At 42.2% G+C, this 24,269-nt stretch overlaps 1 protein-coding gene across 23 annotated transcripts in view; it reads right to left on the bottom strand.

Annotated features, from left to right (window-relative positions):
- The window catches only part of AOPEP (aminopeptidase O (putative)), a 428,322-nt gene that overhangs the window by 175,885 nt on the left and 228,168 nt on the right, over positions 1 to 24,269 (bottom strand). For 22 of the 23 annotated variants that reach the window (XR_010148921.1, XR_008537134.1, XR_008537133.1 and 19 more), the window contains 3 exons: positions 21,407 to 21,509; positions 20,671 to 20,778; positions 9,693 to 9,736 (listed from right to left, as the gene is read on the bottom strand). Coding sequence is in view for 13 of the 23 variants with exons in the window: in XM_016961205.3 (XP_016816694.1) it covers positions 9,693 to 9,736; positions 20,671 to 20,778; positions 21,407 to 21,509 (255 nt within the window). In the remaining 10 variants the exon portion in view is untranslated. The remainder of the gene's footprint in view (positions 1 to 9,692; positions 9,737 to 20,670; positions 20,779 to 21,406; positions 21,510 to 24,269) is intronic. The other variant, XR_010148923.1, reaches the window with a different exon arrangement.

A 24,269-nucleotide genomic window follows, 5' to 3' on the forward strand; every position in this document is an offset into this window, starting at 1 on the left:
GGGAGAGAGGCTGGAGATTCCCTTAATGGGCAGTAGCAATTTGCCAGAGCAGTGGGGCTAACTGACCAGCTAGAGAGAAACACCAATGAAGAAGGTCCGAGAAGAAAACAGGCCTGTGCCTCTAAATCAGGGCAGGTGACATAGAGTACTGCAGAAGCCTCCACAAGCTCTGAAAGCCCAGGGCTGCTCCGGGTTGCAGGCAGGAACCTGACCCCTCCACCAATGAACTATCCTCTCCAGGGGCATGTCCAGCAGCAGATAAGGTGGGGACAGTGCGTTCATACCCACCAAGAATAGGCCTTCCACTGGGCAGCCTTGCTTTCAATGTACTTTATAAAATCTGTCTTACCTCCATCTTCACACATTTCATGAGAAAATAAAGCAACTTCAAGCTTACTTGTGCACAGGTAGGAAAGTGTCCTTCACTGGCTTCCTTTCCAGCCAGAGAGGGATGTTTCTGTGCCCAGAACCCTGAGCTCAAAGCTCCTTTCACCCATCCTTCAAGCGATCCTCAGGAAAGCCAGAGCAAGAGGCTGACTTCTGGGCCAGGCACAGTGGCTCACGCCTGTAATTCCAGTGCTTTGGGAGGCTGAGGCAGGAGGATCACTTGAGGCCAGGAGTTCAAGACCAGCCTAGGCAACATGGCAAAACCCTGTCTCTACTAAAAATAAAAAAATTAGCTGGGCATGGTGGCATGTGCATATAGTCCCAGCTATTTGGGAGGCTGAGGTGGGAGAATGGCTTGAGCCTGGGAGGCAGAGGTTGCAGTGAGCCGGGATCACACCACTACACTCCAGCCTGGGGACAAAGTGAGACCCTGTCTCAAACCCCCCAAAAAGAAAAAAAAAAAAAAAAAGAGGCTGTCTTCTGAACTGAAAACAAGTCTCCACCTTTCCCATAAGATATTTAAAAGGAAGATGCAGAATTTGGAAAGGACTTAGAGAGAGCAATAGTGACGATCAAAAGGGGAAGAGCCCACAAGGGAGGTAAAGGGAACTGAGGTTAAATATCCCAGAGAAGAGAAGTCCGAGGAGCGACTTAATTGCTATTTTTGAGTGATTTTACAAAAGACAGTGAACAGCTGTTGTGCATCAGCATGGGGGAGTGAATATGAAGACACGGACATAAATTTCCTTTGGGGAATTTTCACTTACAGATGCTTCTCTAGGGGTGGCATGGAGTGGGGGCTGGGGAGTTGAGCCCTGGAATGTTATTAAGTGAGGTCCAAAGTCTTCACCAGAGAAGACTGAAAAACAGGCAACATTCTCTATGTGGCGAACATTCGCTGGATGGCTGCTGGGCAAAGGTTCTGTGGAAGGCTGGGATGGGAAAACCCAGGGAGTGACTGTCGATTAGGGATGTGTAATAGACACCAGGCAGAATGCTACCAGTGCCTGTAGAGATGATGGTCCTCTAGGTGTTGAAGAACCACTGCTGCAGGTGGGATAGGTAAAACAGGACAAGAGGAGGTGCATCAGGAGAGGCTTCCTAAGAAGGCCATGCATGACTGGGTCCTGGTGGGGCAAAGCCAATAGAAATGGAAGAAAAGCACATCGGGGCAAAGACAGCAGGAGCAGGAATGCCAGTGCAGTAGTGTGCAGACTCCGTTCAGCTCAGTGGGGCTGGCCTCCAGAATGAGCTGAGAAAGAAAACAGGGGGTCCTGCGGGGACTCTGCAGTCCCTGCTACCGGGCCCTGCCTTTGTCAAGGAGGCTCTGGAGCACAACTGCAGAGGGACACGGCAGAGAACTGAGTCAAGGAAGAAAAAGCGGAGAAGAGGCTGGAGGCAGGGAGACCACACCAGAACTTGCAGAATGTTTCTGCAGGAGGCAATGAGAGCGGCCCGCATGGATGTGGCGTGCAGGGGACGGATCTGCAGGGCAGCACTGAAGCAGTCCAGCTGCAGGGTTGGGAGACACTGTGCAGATAGTGGGCCCCAGGAATCTCTGCAGGATGACTTTCCGTAGGAAGTATGTGGCTGCATACAATTTGCCTGTGCCACAGTCTTCGGCCAACTCAGAGGGTTAGTTCATTGGCAAATTCTGCTTTAACATAGTTAGTACTTGCACACACAGACACTATTCTACAGTGGCACTAAAAGTGAAACAAATAAAAAGTCCTCTATCCACTGCCAAGAAAAGGCATAAAAGTAGAAGCTACTGCTTATTGAACACCTACTGTGTACCAGACACAATAGACAGAGTATCATCTATACTTGACAATAACTGTGCAAGACCAATATTATTATTATTACTTATTATTATTATTATTATTAGAGACAGAGTCCCACTTTGTCACTCAGCCTGGAGTGCAGTGGTTCAATCTCAGCTCACTGCAACAACCTCCTCCTCCTCCAGGGATGAAACGATCCTCCCATCTCAGCCTTCCGAGTAACCGGGACTACAGGCATGTGCCACCACGCCCGACTAATTATTGAAATTTTTTATAGAGACAGGGTCTCACTATATTGCCCAAACTGGTCTTAAACTCCTGGCCTCAAACGATCCCAGCCTCCCAAAGTGCTGGGATTACAGGCATGAGCCACCACACCCAGCCAAATGACCAATATTATTGTCTTAATCTTACAGACAAACAAATACAGGTTCCAAGAAATTGAGAAATGTATCCAAGGCCACACAGATGGTACTTGAAGAGCTGGGATTTGAACCTTTGGTGCGTGGCTATGAAACCCCAGCTTTTCTTTCCGTGCTAAACTCAGGCTTCATGACACATGGGTTTCTATTATGGAACTGACAAGCTGGCAGAAGGGGTGGGCCTGTGCCTGCTCCAAACCATGCCGACTTCCCCCTCTCACTAATCTCTCCTGCTGAAGACAGCCTGGCTCCTGCTGAAGACAGCCTGGCTCCTGCGTGGTTGCCCTGTTTGTCAACCCTTCGGTTACATTTCTGAAGAGATCAGGAGACCCTTGGGAGGGGCAAAAGTGTGAGAGCAGGAGAGCTCATCAGTGAGCTGCATCCAGAGGCAAAAGGCCCTCTCCGTGAATGAAGAGAACATGTGTTTTCACATCACTTTTCTTTGGAAAGGTTCGAAGCATCTTATAACCATTATTCATTTCTCATAATATCCCTGTGAAGTGAGTGTCCACTGTTGTGTGGCTTCTTAGCACAGGAGCATAGGAGGACTCTGACCCAAGTCAGCAAAGGAAAAAAATCCAGATTTCTAAACTTCCAGTATCAGTGTCGACATCACACTGCATCATGCCCTATTTGGGGATTGTTAATGTGGAATAAGATGTTAAATTATGAGAGAAAGATGAAAGCATTAATTCCAGCTGCTAACAAAAATTTTTAAGGTACTATGAGTGGCCTTATCTCCCAAGGAATCATGGGACACCATAGGACAATGTTTAATTTTCAGCAAAGAAATGGACTAATATGTTGCAGAAAGAACATAGCATGCAGGTAGCTCAGGGAAGAAACAGGATGTAGGTCTCAGGAAGAAAGATGACATGTGTGCAGATTCTGCTGTTTGGAGCATAATTATTGAAATGACACTGCAGGTGAATTTTTAGGTCTGGGATTGGATTTATACAGTGGTTAAACTAAAAACTGACTTTTTCAAATCAAGATACTCAGAATCCAAGCCAACGGTGAATTTTTTCCCTCTGAGGTCATGTGGCTTAAATAATCGCAACAGACAAGCAGAAGCATTTCCACTTAGCCAGGACCCAGAACTTACAGGAAATTACTCTTCTGCATGTCTGATCACTATGGAAATTGATTTTATACAGAGAGCTAAAAGTACACAGACCCATGACTGCGAGTCCTGCGTATCCGTACTAGTGAGCGCGGACTTTCCGCCTCAGTACTGAAACCCAGGCCTTAGCCCCGGGCCTCCTGGGTATGAGGAACAGCAGGTGGCTTTGCCCTCTGGCTGGCTGTTCCCTGGTGCACTCCCACATCCTATAGGGCGACTCTGAGTGTCAATGGTCTCCAGTTCCTCGGAGCTATAAATTTGGTCACACTTAGTTAACACGGCAGGGGAGAGAATATGCTGACCACCTGGCATGATACTGGTTAGAAAAACAAGCTGTGTGTAAAGCCAGAAAGTAACCAATTGTTCATCTCTTTACGAAGTTAAAATAAATCAACAGGCTTGTGTGAAGACGGTGTTGCCCATGCCTGTATTTGCTCGCTCAGTTGATTTCCAAGGTGGGATGACAAGAATGGGGATTATAGGACGGATCTGCTACTTGTGCCTATCAACATGTTGCTTGATCAAGAGAAATGTCTTCATCACTTTTGGCTCCTGTCTTCAGCTCTTGAGATCCTAAAGATCACAGTCTGTCAGTGCCTCTGAAGGGAAGCACACAGCCCCAGCAATTTTCACATGAACTAAATGACAGACTTCAAGAATTGGGAAGTGCAGCTAGATAGAGGTAAGGCAGCAGAAACTGCAGAGCTCAGGGTCTGGAATGGAAAATGCCCTTTTCTGGAATTCAATTTACATCTGTGTCGATGTTTACATTTAGTTTACATGTTTAAATTCCCTCTCTACATGTGAGTGGATCTCAAAGCTGTACAGAGTTACTTATTTTCTTCCTTTTTTTTTTGAGACAGGGTCTTACTCTGTCTCCCAGGCTGGCGTGCAGTGGTGCAATCTCAGCTCATTGCAGCCTCAAACGCCTGGGCTCAAGCCATCCTCCCACCTCAGCCTCCCGAGTAGCTGAGACTACAGACACGTACCACCATGCAGGCTAATTTTTTGTATTTTTGGTAGAGATGGGATTTTACCATGTTGGCCAGGCTGGTCTCCAACTCCTAAGCTAAAAGTGATCTGCCCGCCTTGGCCTCCCAAAGTGCTGGGATTACAGGCATGAGCCACGGTGCCCAGCTGATTTATTTTCTTGATCAAAACAATTCATTTGTGCTTGGGTAGATAATAAAGATTGCTGAGGTCACACTTATAAAACAAGTACTGTGTAGCTCCGTGGGGGAGGAACAGTATTAGATTAAAACAAACACAGGAACATGCACACACAAACACAGTAACTGATGGGCAAGGAAAGAAGTGGCAGCTGTTACTAACACTGGAACACCAGGCAGCAAGGACACTGGCATAAGGCGTTCCACGGGGCTCTTTCACCAGGAGAGACTGCTGCTCAGGATTGTCTGGGTTTTCTTCTGAGCCCTTTTAGTTTTACCTGACAGCATCTTTCTGCCTTCCAATGCTCGCCCCTTTCACTCCCTCTGCCCCATCCAGACTCCCCAAACACCTGCCCTCCTGCATTTCCACTGCTACTTCAGAGTGTGACTTAGTGGCTAAGAAAGAAAGGTCGGACTCAACTTTCACAACCAGTCAACCAAGTCTTTTCTGTGGCAACTCTAAAGTATGCCTTGGCCATTATTTACTCTCAAACCCACCACCACGGTCACCGTCCCTGCCATAGCTCCACCTCTCCAGGTCTCTTGATTGAACCGCTCTATTGGTTTCTAATTGTTTTCCTGGCTTCCAGTCCTCTCCGCCCCAATCTCTCTGCCACACTGCCCTCGGCAGGTGTCTTTCCAATCTGTTGACGGCACTGCCTTCCTTAAGCCCGTTAGAGGTACAGGTGCCTGAAGGCTCAGAGCTGGGACTGATGGACCCTCTCTGTGTCCCCAGGACTCTGAACCTCAGCAGAGCACTTCCTACATGGAGTCATAATGACTTGTTTCTGTTTTGTCTTCAGTAGTCGGCTAGGAGCCTCCTAGGGCTATTCATGGGATTTATTCCTCTAGATTCCCCAGTGTCCAGCCCAAAGCCTGGTATGGGAGATGCTCAATAGAGAATGTTGAGTAAATCAAAGCAAGAGAACAATGCAAAGGCAGTAAGGCCTAGAGAGTGCCGGCCCCTGAACACTGACAGACTGGTCTAATCTGAAAAACCTTGCCTCATCAGAACAGTTCACGTGCCTAACAGATGTGCCCAAGGATCAGTTTGCAACAGAGGCCAAAGATTAGAGGCTCCGGGGGGTAAGTGTGGGGCCTTTGGAGACCTAGATAAAATTGGTACAATATGTCGCATAACTAATAGGGTAAACAGTCTGTTTTAATAGCTGAACTAGTTTCTGAGATTAGTTAGCAGGCAAAAAGATTTTGAATTTCAAAATATATTCTGGTATACCTGCTGAAATCAATTCATTGTAAAAATGAAATCTCCTTAGCTTTTAAGGAGATTTTTTAAAAAAGAAGCTTAAGCCTACTAGACAAAACATGATCCTAACCGGGAGAGGTATCCTATCAAAAGGCATGTGATTGGTGATTGGGGGCCACCATTAAGACAGGGACACTGCTCTTAAGTTCCACAATTACAACAACAAAAGTCTCTTTGTGGGCTCAGTGTGCAGCCTCAATAAATATTCACAATGATAAAATCCAGGTTCCCCCAGAGCCAGAGGGCTCAGGGGCCATCCAAATGAACTCCATAACCTTATTAGGAAGAGGATTAAAAGAGAGACCTCCAAAACTAAAAATGCACTTTATTGCTTCAGTGAAAATTACTATATTTATGCCCTAAGAAGTTCTTTTGAAAGAATGCATAGTCACCACTCAGAAACAGACTTTGGTAACAGTCTAAGAAAGTAATACACCATTTCTATTAATTTTCTTTTTTTCTCGGTTTTAGTTCCTAAGGAAACTGCTTCATTCTGTGAGAGGACCTGAAAAGTTATTCCGGGGTAGGTACGAAGAAAAGGAAAAAATATATCCTGCAGGTAAACTGTCTTCTTGATCTTAACAGCCACATGTGATGGGATTTTTGCATGAAGAAAAAAACCATATGTCTGGTTTTTTTTTTTCAAGACAGCAAATCTGAAAACATTTCAGACCTCCCAAAACAAGCCACATTTCCTTTGAGCAGCCTCCTGAAACACTTAGACAAAGTTTTATCCAGGGAGACTGCGCGGGGCCTTGGAAATCTTGGCCAATTTCTAAGGCCCCACGCAATCTCCCTGCATAAGATTTCTTCAGCATCAAAAGGAATGAACATGAAAAGGTAGAAACAAAGAAATTTATCAAATATGTGTATGTTAATCCTTTATGATGCCTGGCTTGCTTTATGTGTGTGTATAGTGGGCATAAAAACACAGTTAGTGAAGTAAGATCTATTGTTTGATAGCACAGTTGGGTGTTTAAAGCTAACAGTAGTTTGTTGCATTGTTCAAAATTGCTGGAAGAGAGGAAGTGAAATGTTCCCAACATAAATAAGGGGTGGATGTCTGGGGTGACTGATGTCCCAGCTGCCCTGGTCTGATAATTCCACATGGTATGCATGCACCAAAATACCACATGCACCCACAAATACAGACCACTATTAAGTATTGAAAAACCTGACTAACAATAATACTTCCACTATTGAAGAAAGAATTTGGAGCCATTCTGAATGGAAGGTGAAAGAGAAGTTTACACAGAAAAAGCCAAACAAAAACCCAATGCTTAGAACAAAACCTCCACGTCCTCATGAGCCCTGGATCCTCTCCTGAATCTGCATGTCATCTCCTCCACCTAGTCTGGTAGCATAAGCCCTGACACTGTACCCTGGAGACACCCAATTCACACTGCCTATAAGACAGGCTCATCAACATGGAGGTTACTGGCCCTGCATGAATCTAAGTCTATGTCTGTGTCAAAGAATTCATTTCCACACTTGGAAATCTGTTCCATGCATAAAAACATAGCTAAAACTGTGGGTCAGAAATGAGGCAAGCAATGTTAACTCTTCTTCAAAAAATGTTTAATTTCTCAAGATGCCTCCGTTTAATGTTTGAATACCAATTTTGCTATTAGAAATTATGTTGGCCAGGCGTAGTGGCTCACGCCTGTAATCCCAGCACTTTGGGAGGCCGAGGCGGGCAGATCACGAGGTCAGGAGATTGAGACCATCCTGGGTAACACGGTGAAACCCCATCTCTACTAAAAATACAAAAAATTAGCCGGGCGTGGTGGCGGGCGCCTGGAGTCCCAGCTACTCGGGAGGCTGAGGCAGAAGAATGGCTTGAATCCAGGTGGAGCTTGCAGTGAGCCAAGATCGTGCCACTGCACTCCAGCCTGGGTGACAGAGTAAGACTCCTCAAAAAAAAATAAAAAAAAGAAATTATGTTTCAGGGTATTCACTTTTTAACGCCTAAATCAAGATAGGAAATTAGGAGAGGGTTGGAATGAGCGTATTTTAACCCCAAACATTGGTTCTAAGACCCCTCTGCAAACCCTGTCGGTGGTCAGCCAGCCTAAAACTGGATACCTCCAAAAATGAGAATCTCCCTCCTTCCAGGGCAGTGAGCTGGTGCTGAGCAGTGTACTGAAAAAACACGGGCCACATCCAGATGGGCCTAATTCCATCTATGCTGTTTTGCTTGCTGAGTGATCTTGGAGTCTCAGTTTCCCCATTTGTAACAAAGTAGATAAGAGCATAGGTTCTAGAGCCAGACTGCTTGGGCTAAAATCCCAGCCTGCTGCATACAGCTGTGAGATCCTGGGCAGCTTACTCAGCCTCTCAGTATCTTGGTCCTCTTGTTGGTATAATCGGGATAAAAACATCATGGACCAAATAGTGTTGTTCTGAGGATTAAATGAGTGTCTGTATGTGCTCAACTTCAGTGTTGGCTTATAATAATCACTATCATGATGATGCTGAACAGCACTGTAGTAAGAGTTAAATGATTTCTGTATCTAGATCCTGGATCCAGTGCCTGATACACAGAGGATTATAATTTATCTACACCAATCATTAATTGAACAGCTACTTTTAAAACATATGCTAGCTCCTTTAATCCTCTCTAAAACCCTGATAGGTTAAAAAACTAAAATTTGGGGGGATTATGTGACTTGCTCCAAATGTCACAGTTAAGAAGTGGCAATCCCAGCACTTTGGGAGGCCAAGGCGGGTGGATCACTTGAGGTCAGGAGTTTGAGACCAGCCTGGCCAACATGGCGAAACCCCAACTCTACTAAAAATACAAAAATTAGTGGGGTGTGGTGGCACACCCCTGTAATCCCAGCACTTTGGGAGGCTGAGGCGGGCGGATCACCTGAGCTGAGGAGTTCAAGACCAGCCTGGCCAACATGGTGAAACCTTGACTCTACTAAAAATACAAAAATTAGGCATCGTGGATGCCTGTAGTCCCAGCTACTTGGGAGGCTGAGGCAGGAGAATCACCTGAACCTGGGAGGTGGAGTTTGCAGTGAACCGAGATCTTGCCACCACACTCCATCCTGGGTGACAGAGTGATACTCCATCTCAAAAAACAAACAAAAGAAGTGGCAGAGCTGGGTTTAAAAATCTAGGAGAGCCTGATTTTACATCCCAAGCTCTTACTACTATACTACATTTTTTCTTTTAATTAAACGGTATTTCTTTGCATTAAGCCACATTAACTAGAGCTACCCTGAGTTTTCTAACCTTCCTCTCCTCCATTCTTTCCGCAGCAGCAAAGGCCACAGATTGCGCTTGGCTTGCCTCCCGTATCACTTTCGGGGCTCCTGACTTCGGGGATCTTCAGTCGTGCACACTGGCTCCCAATATCCACTGGGGCTCATCCCAAAGTTTGGCTGATGATCCTGTACTCCCACTGGCAGAACTAGGTCCCTGCCTCTATTAGACAGAAAGACTGAGCTTTCTAGGCTGTGACAAGCCAACCAATGGCAATGTCATTTTTAACATTAAAACTGGGCTCTTAATTCCTAAATTGGTCCTTACCTTTTTTCTTCTGGAATGTTCTCCAGTAGCATTTGAAGGAAATCCTGGGATTAAAAAAAGCAAACCATTAAAGATGTCCATCAATAAATAACTCTGCCTGGAACCATGCCAGAGGCTGAGTGCTCCCAGCTACTGACAGCTCACCTGCTAGAGAAGCTAGACCTATGCTGACTTAAAAGACTATAGACTCAATTTATTAATTTCCCAGGGTTTCAATCGAATCATTGAAAGAGATCTGTTTTGTAAAAACCAAGAACACATTAAAAAGTGGAATGTTTATTATTCTGACCTAATCCAACAGTCTATTTTGTTTTGTGTTTAGCCATTTTCAAAAGGCTGGCCATCAAGTAAAGCATTATCCCTCTCTACTCCCCCATCGCCTCTAATTCCTGAACCTTCCCTAGAGATTCCTGTACTCCTAGAGTCTAGGAACTAACTGCAACTCTCTTGCGTTGCTCTACCAAATGGTAAAGATAAATATCAAGATGATAAATATGCCATCAAGGAACAAAGATGTCCACAACTCCAAGCATGGCTCACAAGCCCCTGCCTCCATCTGTAGCCTCTTCTCATGCCCTTGTACAAGTCCTCGGTCACTGGACATTTGAGATGTTTAGATGATAAGTTTTTTAAACCTAAAGGCATGGCTTACACACACATACACACACGCACATTTTATTTTCCTTTACTATGGAAAATTTCAAGCACAATCAAAAGTAGACAAAACTTTCACATACCCATCAATGCACAGCCCATCCCACCCTATCCACTTTCCCTCTTCCTGTGTTATATAGAACCAAGTCCCAAACATTACATAATTTCATCAATAAAGGTTTTAGTAAATATCTCTTATTTACTCTTAAAACATACCACAAAAGCATAAAGACCTAAAAAATTCGAATATGAATGTTCGTTTATATTTAATTTGTACTGTGAATATTGTGACCCCCTTTTCCAGCCCATTTCATTCTAGAATCTTGATTTGTTCTTAACTAGGGTTGTCAAATAAGAAGAGATGCCCAGTAAAATTGGGGGCATAACTACATTAAAAAATTATTCGCTATTAAACTGAAATTTGAATTTTACTGATTTTTCTGTTCTGTATTTTTATTTGCTAAGTGTGTAATCCTAGTGTCAACCTTTCCTCATCTGAAGATTTAATAAGATATACTTTGTATACTTTGGATAAATACAGAACATGAAACAAACAAGAACAATATTTAACTTTCTTGGAACTTGATGATAATGAGTAACAAGTAAGATCTATACTTGAAGTTTTTATTTTAATAAATAGAAAATAATCTTTTAAAATGGGTCTGCCCAAACATGACAGACAAGAGTCACTCCAGACTAAGCCCTCCCAATAGAACCAAGTCTGCAAATACAGACTCCACACAAGACTCTGCTGACACCCATTTAACTGCAGACTGAAGCCTACCAGTAGAACCAAGTCTGCAAATACAGACTCTACACAGGACTCTGATGACACCCAGTTAACTGCAGACCGAAGCCTCCCAATAGAACCAAGTCTGCAAATACAGACTCTGCACAGGACTCTGATGACACCCAGTGAACTGCAGACCGAAGCCTCCCAATAGAACCAAGTCTGCAAATACAGACTCTACACAGGACTCTGATGACACCCAGTGAACTGCAGACCGAAGCCTCCCAATAGAACCAAGTCTGCAAATACAGACTCTACACAGGACTCTGATGACACCCAGTGAACTGCAGACCGAAGCCTCCCAATAGAACCAAGTCTGCAAATACAGACTCTACACAGGACTCTGATGACACCCAGTGAACTGCAGACCGAAGCCTCCCAATAGAACCAAGTCTGCAGACACAGACTTCACACAGGACTCTGATGACACCCATTTAACTGCAGACTGAAGCCTCCCAATAGAACCAAGTCTGCAGATACAGACTTCACACAGGACTCTGATAAGACCCATTTAACTGTGAAATGGAAGCAGTAGCACAGATCTTCACGTTACAGAACAGCTAGAATTACAGAGGAATAGAAATCTGCAAACCATTTGTATGACAAGGTGTTCTTCTTCTATCATCACACAGAAATACAGCTACCACTACACTAGTGAAGCTGGCTGTCTGATTTCTACATGTTCATGGGTGGTCACAGTCCATTTCTTCCAGAGACAAAGTCTCCCTATTAAAAGCATTAATGAAATATTTATTTCTTGTAATGTCTGTTCTCCTTCTGAGACTTTATTTGTTTATTGCTGTTTGACGTGAAATAACAATACAAACAGTAATAAAACTAATGTTTAAAAAAATGGACCACGCAAAGAAAATGGGAGCGTGGGGACAACCCCAAACTGACTGATGCCTCACAACTGAAGTCGTTCCTTGCACCTGCAGTGGATATACAGAGAAAAATACCAAAGGAAACGAGCAGTATTTAGAATGCAAAGAATTATTTGTGCTTGAGGTTCTTAGTTATCATTTTTATTACTTAAAAATTATTTTGCAAAAAAGTTGAATTAGACATTTATCACAATCTAATATATTATTTTATAAATTTAATATCTTAATAGATAACTTTGTAGATTAATTTCTCACTGGCTTGTGGATAGGATTTTTGATTCTTAAAAATCCAAGTCCTTGTAGGGGCCGGGTGCGGTGTCTCACACCTGTAATCCCAGAACTTTGGGAGGCCAAGGCGGGCAGATCACAAGGTAAGGAGTTCAAGACCAGCCTGGCCAACATAGTGAAACCCCGTCTCTACTAAAAATACAAAAAATTAGCTGGGTGTGGTGGTGGGCACCTGTAATACCAGCTACTTGGGAGGCTGAGGCAGGAGAATTGCATGAACCTGGGAGGCGGAGGTTGCAGTGAGCCGAGATCGCGCCATTGCCCTCCAGCCTGGGCGACAGTGAGAGACTCCGTCTCAAAAAAAAAAAAAAAAAAAAAAGTCCAAGTACTTGTAATGATAACTTTTTACTAAGTTTACTTCATTATCTCCTTGTAGCCTATACTAATTTATCCTATATTTGCCTGGTAATTTATGCTCAATTATATGGGGGGAAATTACATTAACTCAATGGCAACGGGGGGAATTTAATTGCATGAGAAGCAGGAAATTCAGAGTTAACCTTAATTCTGCCCTTTTGCATTTTCCAGTTACAATTGGATCCTTCTGTACAGGATTGCAGAGCACAAGTATCCAGAATTGGGTGTTGAGTTCAGGGTAAGCGCAGGAGGCCCCGGAAACCCTGCTTCGTGTTGAAGGAAGATGGTTGTCCTGCCTCCCAGTGGGCTGTGATCCTGGAGCACCTGCCTCTTCCTACCTCAGAGCTCAGGCCTGCAGGCAACAGAGCAGTGAGCTGGAGGCTGCCAGCGATGCTGGGGATGGCAGGCCCAGGGGATCGCAAAATCCTAACACCTTGGGCATCTCTAAGACATGGAGCTGCATTCCCACAGGCTATGGGAATGTCTTTCTATAGCGTTCGATATTCTTCTGTTCTGTGTTCCATCCCATTCAAGATAGCTGGTCCCATCCAGGCAGTCTCTGTACCATCTATCAATGGAATTAACCCACTGGCCCTTCTTACTCCTGTCATAGATTCCATCTTTAACCATGAAACACTAGTTTTCCTGTTTCTTTTCATAAATTGGCATATACCTCTAAAGTGGACTTATGACAGAAGCTTTTTCCACTTTCTACAGCACAAGAAAATAAAAAGAAAAATGTCTCTTATGATTATTCCTTCCTGCACCACCTCTTTTCAATTCTTTCATCTGTCTTCTTTCTTTCCTACAGGGTATTGGCAGTTTTGTGAAAGCAAATTATAAATCTTATTTGGACAAGCAAGACTTTTTTCATAGCTGATTCTAGAATAATTTGACAAAGTTAGCTAGCAACAAATAGTAGGGGCCCCAGCTTGTCACCTCTGCAGTGTGCCTGAAAACAAATTAAAACCAAAGCCCACCCCCACTCCCCAAAATCTATTGATAAAACAATAGATTTATTTAAATCTATGAAGGGGATGAAATTCTATCTGGACCCTTGGCGATGGTTACAAGCCCACACTCCAATCAGAAAATACATTCCTTTAGAATTTTTTTTTCATTTCCTACTGTCCTAATAATCTATATGCCAATCAGGTCCATCGCATACAGCTTGTTTTGATTAACACCTAACAACACTAAATTAAACACTACACATTTTTGAAAAACTAACACTGATTTTGGCACATGGCTAATTTGGTAACTATTTTTTAGTCCTGGTGAAAGTATTCAACAGAAAGCAGGTACATGTAGATTCTACTGGATAAACTGACACTGGCTTGACTATTACATGGGGCTAGCAATTTCTGTCAAGTATTTTATGAATAATTATCATGTTCATGGGGAAGGGGTGGGAGGTAGTAGAGGCAAAACAAAATATTGAAGGAAGGACAGGATTGGCAAGATAAAAACTGAGAAGAAATGAAATTGTCAGGAAGAAGTTATTGTTACACTCAAGAGAGGGCTTTTAGTGGGGGCTACAAAGATGATAATATTGGCCGGATGCGGTGGCTCACGCCTGTAATCCCAGCACTTTGGGAGGCTGAGGTGGGCGGATCATGAGGTCAGGAGGTCGAGACCATCCTGGTTAACACGGTGAAACCCCATTTCTACTAAAAAATATAAAAATTTAGCCAGGCGTGGTGGCAGGCGCCTGTAGTCCCAGCTACTCGGGAGGCTGAGGCAGGAGAATGGCGGGAGAACGGCGTGAACCCGCAAGGCAGAGCTTGCAGTGAGCCGAGATCACGCCATTGCACTCCAGCCTGGGTGACAGAGTGAGACTTTGTCTCAAAAAAAAAAAAAAAAAAAAAAAAAGATGATAATATTGAAATGCTGGACAGGGAGGGCATTTGGAAGGGAAAGGATTAAGATGTAAACTGGAAAAGGAAGAACTTTAGGGACTTCTGAGTAAAGAAACTGGATCATAGACCTTCATCATCAATAACTAACTAGCAATTTACACAAAAACACAAACCATTAAAGTAATTAAAAATGTAACCAGCAGCATTCAAACAAGGACAGCCTCATGGCATAAACTTCAAGAAGATGCAACTAAGGAAGAAATCTAAGATTCAAACACAGCTTCTAATTCTCCCTCTGCACCGACCCCCAGCCTCATGCTTAGCAGTAGCAGTACTGGTGAACTGCACAAACCCTGCAAATTCTCACAAATATCCACACATTTGGGAAAAAATAGGAATATCTTTGTCTGTCTTCTTTTTTGCCTGTGGAGGGGCTGGAAGTGTTTACTGGCAAGAGGTGAGTAAAACGTGGGAAATAAACAACTGAGGATGACTCTCTTCGGTGAACTGCTCATGTTCTAGGGCTGTCACCTAAATTGGAGGAACAATGTTAATTGAGAGGGAATTAATTAATATTAACACAGTGGGAAAAAGCTGCACCCATATTAGGTCACAAGAATCTTGGCAGGGGACATTTAACAAGTTTTCAAGAGCAGCACAGCCACATTTTCCCAACAAAGGCTGTATACAACTCCAGTGGAGCTTCTCTCCTCCTCCCCTGTACACATAACATCCAAGTTTCAAACTGTAGCTCAGAGGGAGAGAAAAACAGGCATAGCACAAGTTGGAAAAGGAATCAAAGATAATGTTCCAATACATATGAGAATAAACGAAAGGTCAGGAGAGTGCTACCCAAGCTGAGAATGAGCAAAAAGAAACGTATGGCAACCATGCAAACTAACACAACAACAACTCACATAGAAAGAAAGCAGCATAACACATAAAAGATAAGGAATCCCGCCTTGAAGAAAACATAATCCAAGGAATAGAAGAAAATTCTCCATGAATACTTTACACTATAAAATAAATTAACAGCTACAGAAAAAATAAAAACATAAATTTGGTAAAATGAAAGCTCAAAGATAAGTTGACAAAACAACAAAATGAAATGAACATAGAGATTTCATGGCAAAGGTAATAAATTAAGGACCAGTACAGGAGCACTAATAGAAACGTCAAGGAAAAGAACAGACATTAAGGAAAATAACACTAACAATAAAGGGGTTGCTTCGGATTAATACAGGTCATGAAGAAGAAAAAGATAAACGCAATTGGAAAATAACAGGTATAGAGGACAAGGATGACATAACACAAGGAAAACTGGTAACCTTGAAATCCAGAACCCTGCAAGGGGGAAAAACGAATTCAAAAATACAATGAAGACATACTTATTGAAAGAGGAAAGAATAGAATCTAGGACTAAAAATAAAAATGCACACTATTTTTCCAGGGGGAAAAAAGATAGAAAACCATAGACACCAAGCCATTTCCTGATAAAATTACTAAACTTCAAAGATAAGGAAAGAATTCTTCTGTCATCTAAGAGGCAGAAAGGGGGAAAAGTAGGATGACTGCAAAAGTTTCCACAGCAGGATTTAATGCCAGAAAGCAGCTGAGCCATGTCTAAAAAGTTTTGAGGGCATGAAAATGTGACCCAAAAATATTATATCCAGTCAGTTTATAATTCAAATATAAAGAAAACAGGCAAGCATTCTTTTTTTTTTTTTTTTTTTTTTTTGAGACAGATTCTCGCTCTGTCGCCCAGGCTGGAGTGCAGTGGCGCGCAATCTCGGCTCACTGCAAGCTCCGCCTCCCGGGTTCACGCCATTCTCCTGCCTCAGCCTCCCGAGTAGCTGGGACTACAGGCGCCCCCCAACGCGCCCGGCTAATTTTTTGTATTTTTAGTAGAGACGGGGTTTCACCGTGTTAGCCAGGCTGGTCTCGAACTCCTGACCTCATGATCCACCCGCCTCAGCCTCCCAAAGTGCTGGGATTACAGGCGTAAGCCACCGTGCCCGGCCAATTCCTCATCTTTTACAGTAGTGAATAAACTGATGTTTTCTACAAATGGAATATATAGGTAAAGGGAAAAAATAATTTCAACCTCTTAATTCTTTTATAATAATGTTTCTTAACCATAAAAAATTCTTTTAGAAAATAATCTTTCTTACATTTATCTTAAGTTTGGGAAGTTATCTCCACTTTAGTTGCTTTTTCATTCATTAAATTCAAGTAAAAGAAAATTTAAAACACTTCATTAAAATGCACATATAATATAATCCTATTGTTATAAAATTATTTCTGTCCAGTGACATCAATGTCTGTATACACACATATGCCATATATACATACATACACAGATACATGTATATATATCATGTATAACATATAAACATTGAGGGATAAATAGTATGATTTCTGGAGTGTCACTCACACAATATTAATTATAGGTATTTCTGGGTGGTGGGATTTTGAGTAATGTTTCACATTCTTTGTATTTTTCTGCATTGCTTATAATTTTTTATAATGAGTATATGCCAGGTGGAAAAGCAATAATTTCCAAAGTTAATACAAAGCTACAGTAATCAAGACAATATGATACTAGCACAAGAATAGAAATAATGATTAATGGAATCAAATTGGGAGTCCAGAAGTGAATGCTTACATTAATGATCAACTAATTTTTGGCAAGGGTACCAAGGCAATTCAATGGAAGGAAAGAACAGTCTTTTTAACAAATGGTTTATGGGACAACTGGATATTCACATGCAAAAAAAAATTAAGTTGGACTGTAATCGTCACAACATATATAAAAATTAATTCATCACACCTGTAATCCCAGCATTTTGGGAGACTGAGGTGGGTGGATCACGAGATCAGGAGATCGAGACCATCCTGGCTAACATGGTGAAACCCTGTCTCTACTAAAAATACAAAAAATTAGCCAGGCGTGGTGGCGGGCACCTGTAGTCCCAGCTACTAGGGAGGCTGAGGGAGGAGAATGGTGTGAACCCAGGAGGCAGAGCTTGCAGTGAGCCGAGATCGCGCCACTGCACTCCAGCCTGGGTGACAGAGCGAGACTCCGTTTCAAAAAAAAAACAAAACAAAAACAAAAACATTAATTCAAAACAGATTAGAGGACTAAATATAAGAGCTAATGCAATAAAACTCTTAAAAAAAAAATAGGAGTGAATCTTTGTGACCTTTAATGAAGCAACAGTTTCTTAGTTATGACACTTAAAGCATAATAAACCAAAGAGAAAATAGATACATTGGACTTCATCAAAATTAAAAACTTTTGTGCTCTAAAGGACACCATCAAGAGAGTAAAAACACAAAACATAAAATAAAACAAAATATTTGAAAATCATATCTCTGATAAGGGACTTATATCCAAATAAAGTAGTCTTAAAACTCAATAATAAAAGACAATCAAAATTTTAAAATCAGCAAATAATCTGAATAAACATTTCTCCAAAGAAGAAATGGCCCATAATCACATAAAAAAGTGCTCAAAATCATTAGCCATCACAGAATGCAAATCAAAACCATCATGAGCTATAATTTCACACCCACTAGGATGGCAATAATAAAAAAATCCAGAGGGCATTAAGTGTTGGCAAGTGCGTGAAAAAACTGGAAGCCTTGTGCATTTCTGGTGGGAATGTAAAATGGCACAGCCAATATGGAAACAGTATGGCAATTCTTCAACAAGCTAAACATAGAATTATTGTATAACCCAGCAATTCCACTTCTGGGTATATACTGAAAATAACTGAAAGCAGGGACTTGAACAGATATTTTATTCACTAATGGTCACAGCAGTATTATTCACAATGGCCAAAAGATGAAAAAAATGCAAATGTTCATGAAAGAATTAACAGGTAAACAAAATGTGATATATACATGCAATGGAGCATTCAGCTTTAAGAAGGGAAGAAATTCTGGTACATGCTGCAACATGGATGACCTCTGAAGACATTATGCTAAGTGAAGTAAGCCACATACAAAAGGACAAATACTGTGTGGTTCCACTTACATGAGGTACCTAGAAGAGTCAAACTCATAGAGACAGAAAGTAGAATGGCGGTTGCTGGGGCTGGGGGAGGAAAGAATGGAGGGTTATCATGATGAAATATTAATGGTATGGGAGATGGATGGTGGTAATGATCGCACAAAAATGTGAATGTACTTAATGCCACTGACCTGTGAACTTAAAAATGGCTAAAATGGTAAAATTTTTTTGTATATTTTATTACAATTAAATGAACATTAAAATAAAAAAGAATGAAGTACTGATACATGCTATATGAACCTTGAAAACATTACGTTAATAAAGCTAGACACAAAAGTTCTCAAAGCATATGATTCTTTTATATGAAATGTCCAGAAAAGGCAAATCCATAGAGACAGAAAGCGGATTAGTGGTTATGTAGGGCTGGGGGAGTAAAAATGGGGAAATGACTGCTAATGATTTCTTCTGGGTTTGGTGAATATGTACTAAAATTAGATAATGATGACGGTTGAACAATCTTGTAAATATACCAAAAACCACTGACTTGTAGACTTTCAAAGGGTTAACTTTATGGTATGTGAATTTTATCTCAATAAAGTTGCTATGAAGAAACATGAAGTTTTTCAAAAGAGATAAACGGGCTGGGTGTGGTGGCTCACACCTGTAATCCCAGGACTTTAGGAGGCCAAGGTGGGCAGATCACCTGAAGTCAGAAGTTCAAGACCAGCCTGGCCAACATGGTGAAACCCCATCTCTACTAAAAATACAAAAATTAGCAGGGTGTCGTGGCAAGCGCCTGTAATCCCAGCTACTCGGGAGGCTGAGGCGGGAGAATCGCTTGAATCTGGGAGGTGGAGGTTGCAGTGAGCCGCGATCGCACCACTGCACTCCAGCCTAGGCGACAGAGGAGAATCTGTCTCCAACAACAAAAAAACAACAAAAAAGAGAGAAGCAAACGAAGAACTGAACAGTTTGGTTAAGAGAGCAGTAAGAGTTCCATGGGAAGTGAAAATCAAAACCTCCGAAGTCATGGTAAATACAATGCACTTACTTAACACTGCAGTCTCTTGGTGAGAAGTGGCTTCAAGCAGTAGGAATTTGTACTAATCAGTCAACCAAGCATGTAAGACTTCTGAACCAGTTTTCGAATTGCTTTTCCAAATATATGCTTAGGGAGGATTTTCCCCACACCCAGTACAAAAATAAAAAGAACATAGAGGAACAGCCATCCGGTCTTGTTACGCTCATGTGATTCTTCCATCTGTGTTCAAATTATACGTGCACATCCTTTACATCTAACACTGGAGATAATGAGACTCACAGCTGTATATGAGCACAATTATCAAATATGAAAAAGGTCCATTAGTCCAATCTATGCTAAGGATGCATCACCTATTTTCTATTAGTTATGAGTGTCATTTTTCAGAGCCTGCCTGCCACTCCTTGTTAACTTCCTTGCTATGTGCTGCTTGGCCCCATACCCATACGAGCTGACAGGGTCTCTCTCTGATAGTTTTGTGGCCAGGCTGTCTGCATATTTCAGTGTATCTGGTTATTAATCTATTGATCAAATATTTATGGAGTACCTACTGTGTGCCAATCATGTGCTAAGTACTGGTGAAATAGAATGGTCTGGCCTTGTTGGCAATATACGTAGAGTGGAGGACAGCGAAAAGAAACAAATAGCCCCATGATGAAAACATAATTACAGACAATGGCAATGACAATGAAGGCAATGGAAAGGGCAAAGGGGTGGGACACGTGAGCCTGGATGCAGATCTGTTTAGCTGGGTGACTTGGAGCCTGTGGCATTCAAACTGAAAACTAGAAGGTAAGAAGGAGGCAGTCTTCCAAAGATAAGTCCAGGTAAAGAGAACGGCAGGATTGTTTTATTTTTGTCTTTATCACTGTGTACGAGACAGCTTTGGGTTATAGTTTATTTCAAAACTACAGAGAGATCACCTTCCCTGAAGCAACCCTTTCTTTGTGTCCATTTCATTAACTTCCTATTTTTCCCACTGCATTAAATGGGAAACCTTTTCCCTACTCTTTAATACTGGCATAATCTAATCTTCATGTGCCATACCCCCTCCAGTCATACATCATGGACTCATGAGGACCCATAAGTTACCTGGGAAAGAATCAGCTGTCCATGAAATGTGTGCACAAATTTTCTTAAAAATGAAAAATAGGTTTCATCTCCAAGTCTTTTGGCAAGAAACCAAAGAAGGAAGTAGCCCTAGAAGAAAGAAAAAAGAGAGAGAAAAAGAGGCCTGCCATGAGTTCATAAAAAAATGGTTATATAGTCAGCCCTACCTAACCCACAGTGCACTTGTGCATCTAGAATGTGCTGTCCTACCTGTCCCTGGCTGCCCTTTCCATTTTCACCAGGAAGGCGTGGCCTGGAAATTAATTAGTTCTCAACTCCTTTGTTAATGTTGTCATCATTTCTGTTTGGACTTGGTTCACATGAAGGCTGGTTGTCCATCGCAGATGAAAAGAGAAGAGAGACCCAGTTCTTCTCTACTCCCCCTACCAGGAAAGGCCTTCACAACAGAAAACACTTCCTTCTCACCCATGTCTTTCAGTTGGAACCTGACAGCAATGTGAGAGTTCTGCTCCTCAGGCAGGGAGAACAGAGGTACAGGGCAGGGAATATTTCAGCCTTTGTTCATTCAGTCTTTCCTAACTTGGTCTCCTTTTTTGGGCATGAAGTGCTTTAATTACTGAACGCTCAGATATCTGGCCAGTCAGATATCATTACAGTATTTTCGCCTCAGTCTTGTTACTAATCATCATTGTTTAATTGTGTGGCCTAAAAAGTGCTGCACCACAATCACTGGCTTCTGCAACTGACATGTGCTTACCTTTAAATAATGCACCTGCATGAAGATCTTCTCCGGATTAAGTCCATGCTTGATAACAGATGCTCCCGAGTCACTTGTGTGGCCAGTTTTGTCTTTACTGGGTCTAAAACGATTCAGTAACAATTTATTTAAGTATAGCACATTCTTAAGTAATTAGGTCATAATAGCATCTTATTTGTTATTTTCAGAGTTGCTCAATATCATCCTGATTCTATTCAATAGTACCAGGTATAATTTAGAACAGTTTGTATTACATACTCATCTACGGGATTTATATTTGGGTTGGGAACCTGAAGTTGGCTATTGGCAAATATTTTACATCAATTTATCAAAAATTAAAGCCTGCCAGACTCTCAAGGGATCTAAGCTCTACTATAAGTTATCTAAGAACGTATACCCTTTTTTGATGACAGACTGGGAAATGCAATGGAAAATGAAGCTTTACTTGGAAAAGTAAAGAACTTATATCTCTTTCAAAAAATTTTGAAAGCCTCAATGTTATCCACTTCTCTGGATTTGCACTTAGTAATTAAGGCTCCTTTAATAAATATTTGTACTTTCCACCCATATTAGAATTACAAAAAAAGGTCATAGAAGCTCATGTTTTTAGAACAGGTGGGGACATCAAGAATCACATACTTCAACTTCCTCATTTCACACAAGGTAAACTGAGGCACACAGACATTAGTTCTACAGTAAGTTTGCCCAACCCGCAGCCCATCCATGGGCCACATGTGGCCCAAGATGACTTTGAATGCAGCCCAACACAAATTCATAAACTTCTTAAAACATTACGAGATTTTTTTGCGATTTTTTCCTTAGCTTATCAGCTGTCATTAGTGTTAGCTTATTTTACATATGGCGCAAGACAATTCTTCTTCTTCCAATGTGGCCCAGGGAAGCCAAAAGATTGGACTGGATAGTCACGGTCCACTCAAAGTCTTTTTTTTCCTTCGAGTCAGGGTTTCACTCCCATCACCCAGGCTGGAGCACAGTGGTGCGATCTTGGCTCACTGCAACCTCTGCCTCCTGAGCTCAAATGATCCTTCTGCTTCAGCCTCCCAAGTAGCTGGGATTACAGAAGCCTGCCACCGTACCCAGCTAATTTTTGTTTTTTTCTGTAGAGATGGGGTTTCGCCATGTTGGCCAGGCTGGTCTCGACCTCCTGAGCTCAAGCCATCCGTCCACCTCAGCCTCCCAAAGCATTGGGATTACAGGTGTGAGCCACCACGCCCAGCTTTATGCCTTGTTTTGATTTGTAGTGACATTAGGACTGAAACCAGTGACTCCTTATTATCCATGAAGATCTTTTCCACTATGCTATTTGGCTTTAAAATTTTTAATATTTTAAATAAAATGTAACAGATCCTTTGGGCCATCTAGTAAAGATTTGTGCAGTGTTACAGTATAGCTTCAACAGCTGAATCAAAATAAGTGAGGAGGTATTTACAGCTTTCGGCTGTTCTAAAACCGGCCACTCACTGGATCAACACTGAGGAGTGTTGAGGTGAAGGAAGGCAAGGAACCACGAGAGGGTTGGTGCATCAGAAAAGCAAGGGGTTATTTTAAAAGGTAGTGTGGTGGTGCAGAAGGTATGCAGCCTTTGGAATATGAGACCTAGTTTAGACTAGCAGCCTTACTTCTTACTACCTGTTACTTACTAACCTTCATTTACTCACTTGTAAAATGGGAATAATCCTACCCACCTTCCCTGATCCTGCAGAGAATAACTGAAATAATACATTGCAAAGCCCCTAGCAAGGGCCAGGGATACAGAAATTACCTAATAAACTTAATAAAATATTCCATTTTAGCAAACAGGATCCCTGATTAAGTCTTAGCTGAATACTCTGGGGCATTATCCCAGCAGACACAAGGCACAGAATCAGCAGATACCTAAAGGAAAGATGATGATGAAAACCATCAGAGCTAACTGCATACTTTTCATTTTTCTACTCGATCCCTGACTTACCTACATGCCCACACTTGTAAGAATAACTAATCCATTTCATCTTCATTTAAGACTCCCCTGAAAAGAATCAGCTTTTTTCACTGCTCTCAGGTTTGTCCTGCCATGCAATGTTTTTGTAAGAAAGCCACACTAGCTTTGATAAGGAAAGCCCATCACCCACTGTCTGGGGGAAGGGAGACTTCTCAAGAGTCAGTCTGAACTCAAACTAGGTTGCCCAGCCCTAAGACAGGCAGAGTTGCCGTGCGTCTTTTTTGCCCTTGAGCCCTGAATTGAGACTGCTTGAAGGGGAGGAACACAGAAGAATGATGTAAATCTCTGCTCAGAAGGCTGGCTTCCAGGTTCCAGTTCCCAATGACGCCTTCAGTTGCTGTTTTTTCCTTTGCCTAAAAATGTCCTTCCCGAAAGCATCCCTCTCTAACTCTCTTCTTCCATCCTCTCCAAATGAAGAAGTGCTCAAGAAAATTCTTCCTGCTGACAGCATTCAAAGCCAATATACAAGTCCCCAAGAGATTCCTTTGATAGCAGCTTGCTGCTGGAGAGGGCAGTGCACAGGCAAGCTTTGCAAGAAATCAGAGGGGGTGGTTTCTAGGAGGAAAAGACACTCTATGAATGGAAACAGGAAACTTCCATCTCTGTGCTACTCTGGTTCTCACAATGCTACTAATACCAGGTCTGTGTAGAGAGACAAAGTACCGGAGAAAGCAGATGAACTACAACCACACACAGTAACACAGATGACTCTCACAGGTCAGCCAAAGAAGTCAGGTCCACGAAGTGCACACACACATGTACAAGTCCATGTCAATGAAATCCAAGAACAGGCAAAACTGACCTATGGGGATAGAGATCAGAATAATGGTCACCTTGGGAGGGAGTGTTGACAGACAGCAG

This window comes from Pan troglodytes, chromosome 11 (genome assembly GCF_028858775.2).
Source record: "Pan troglodytes isolate AG18354 chromosome 11, NHGRI_mPanTro3-v2.0_pri, whole genome shotgun sequence".
In the NCBI taxonomy this organism is placed as follows: domain Eukaryota; kingdom Metazoa; phylum Chordata; class Mammalia; order Primates; family Hominidae; genus Pan; species Pan troglodytes.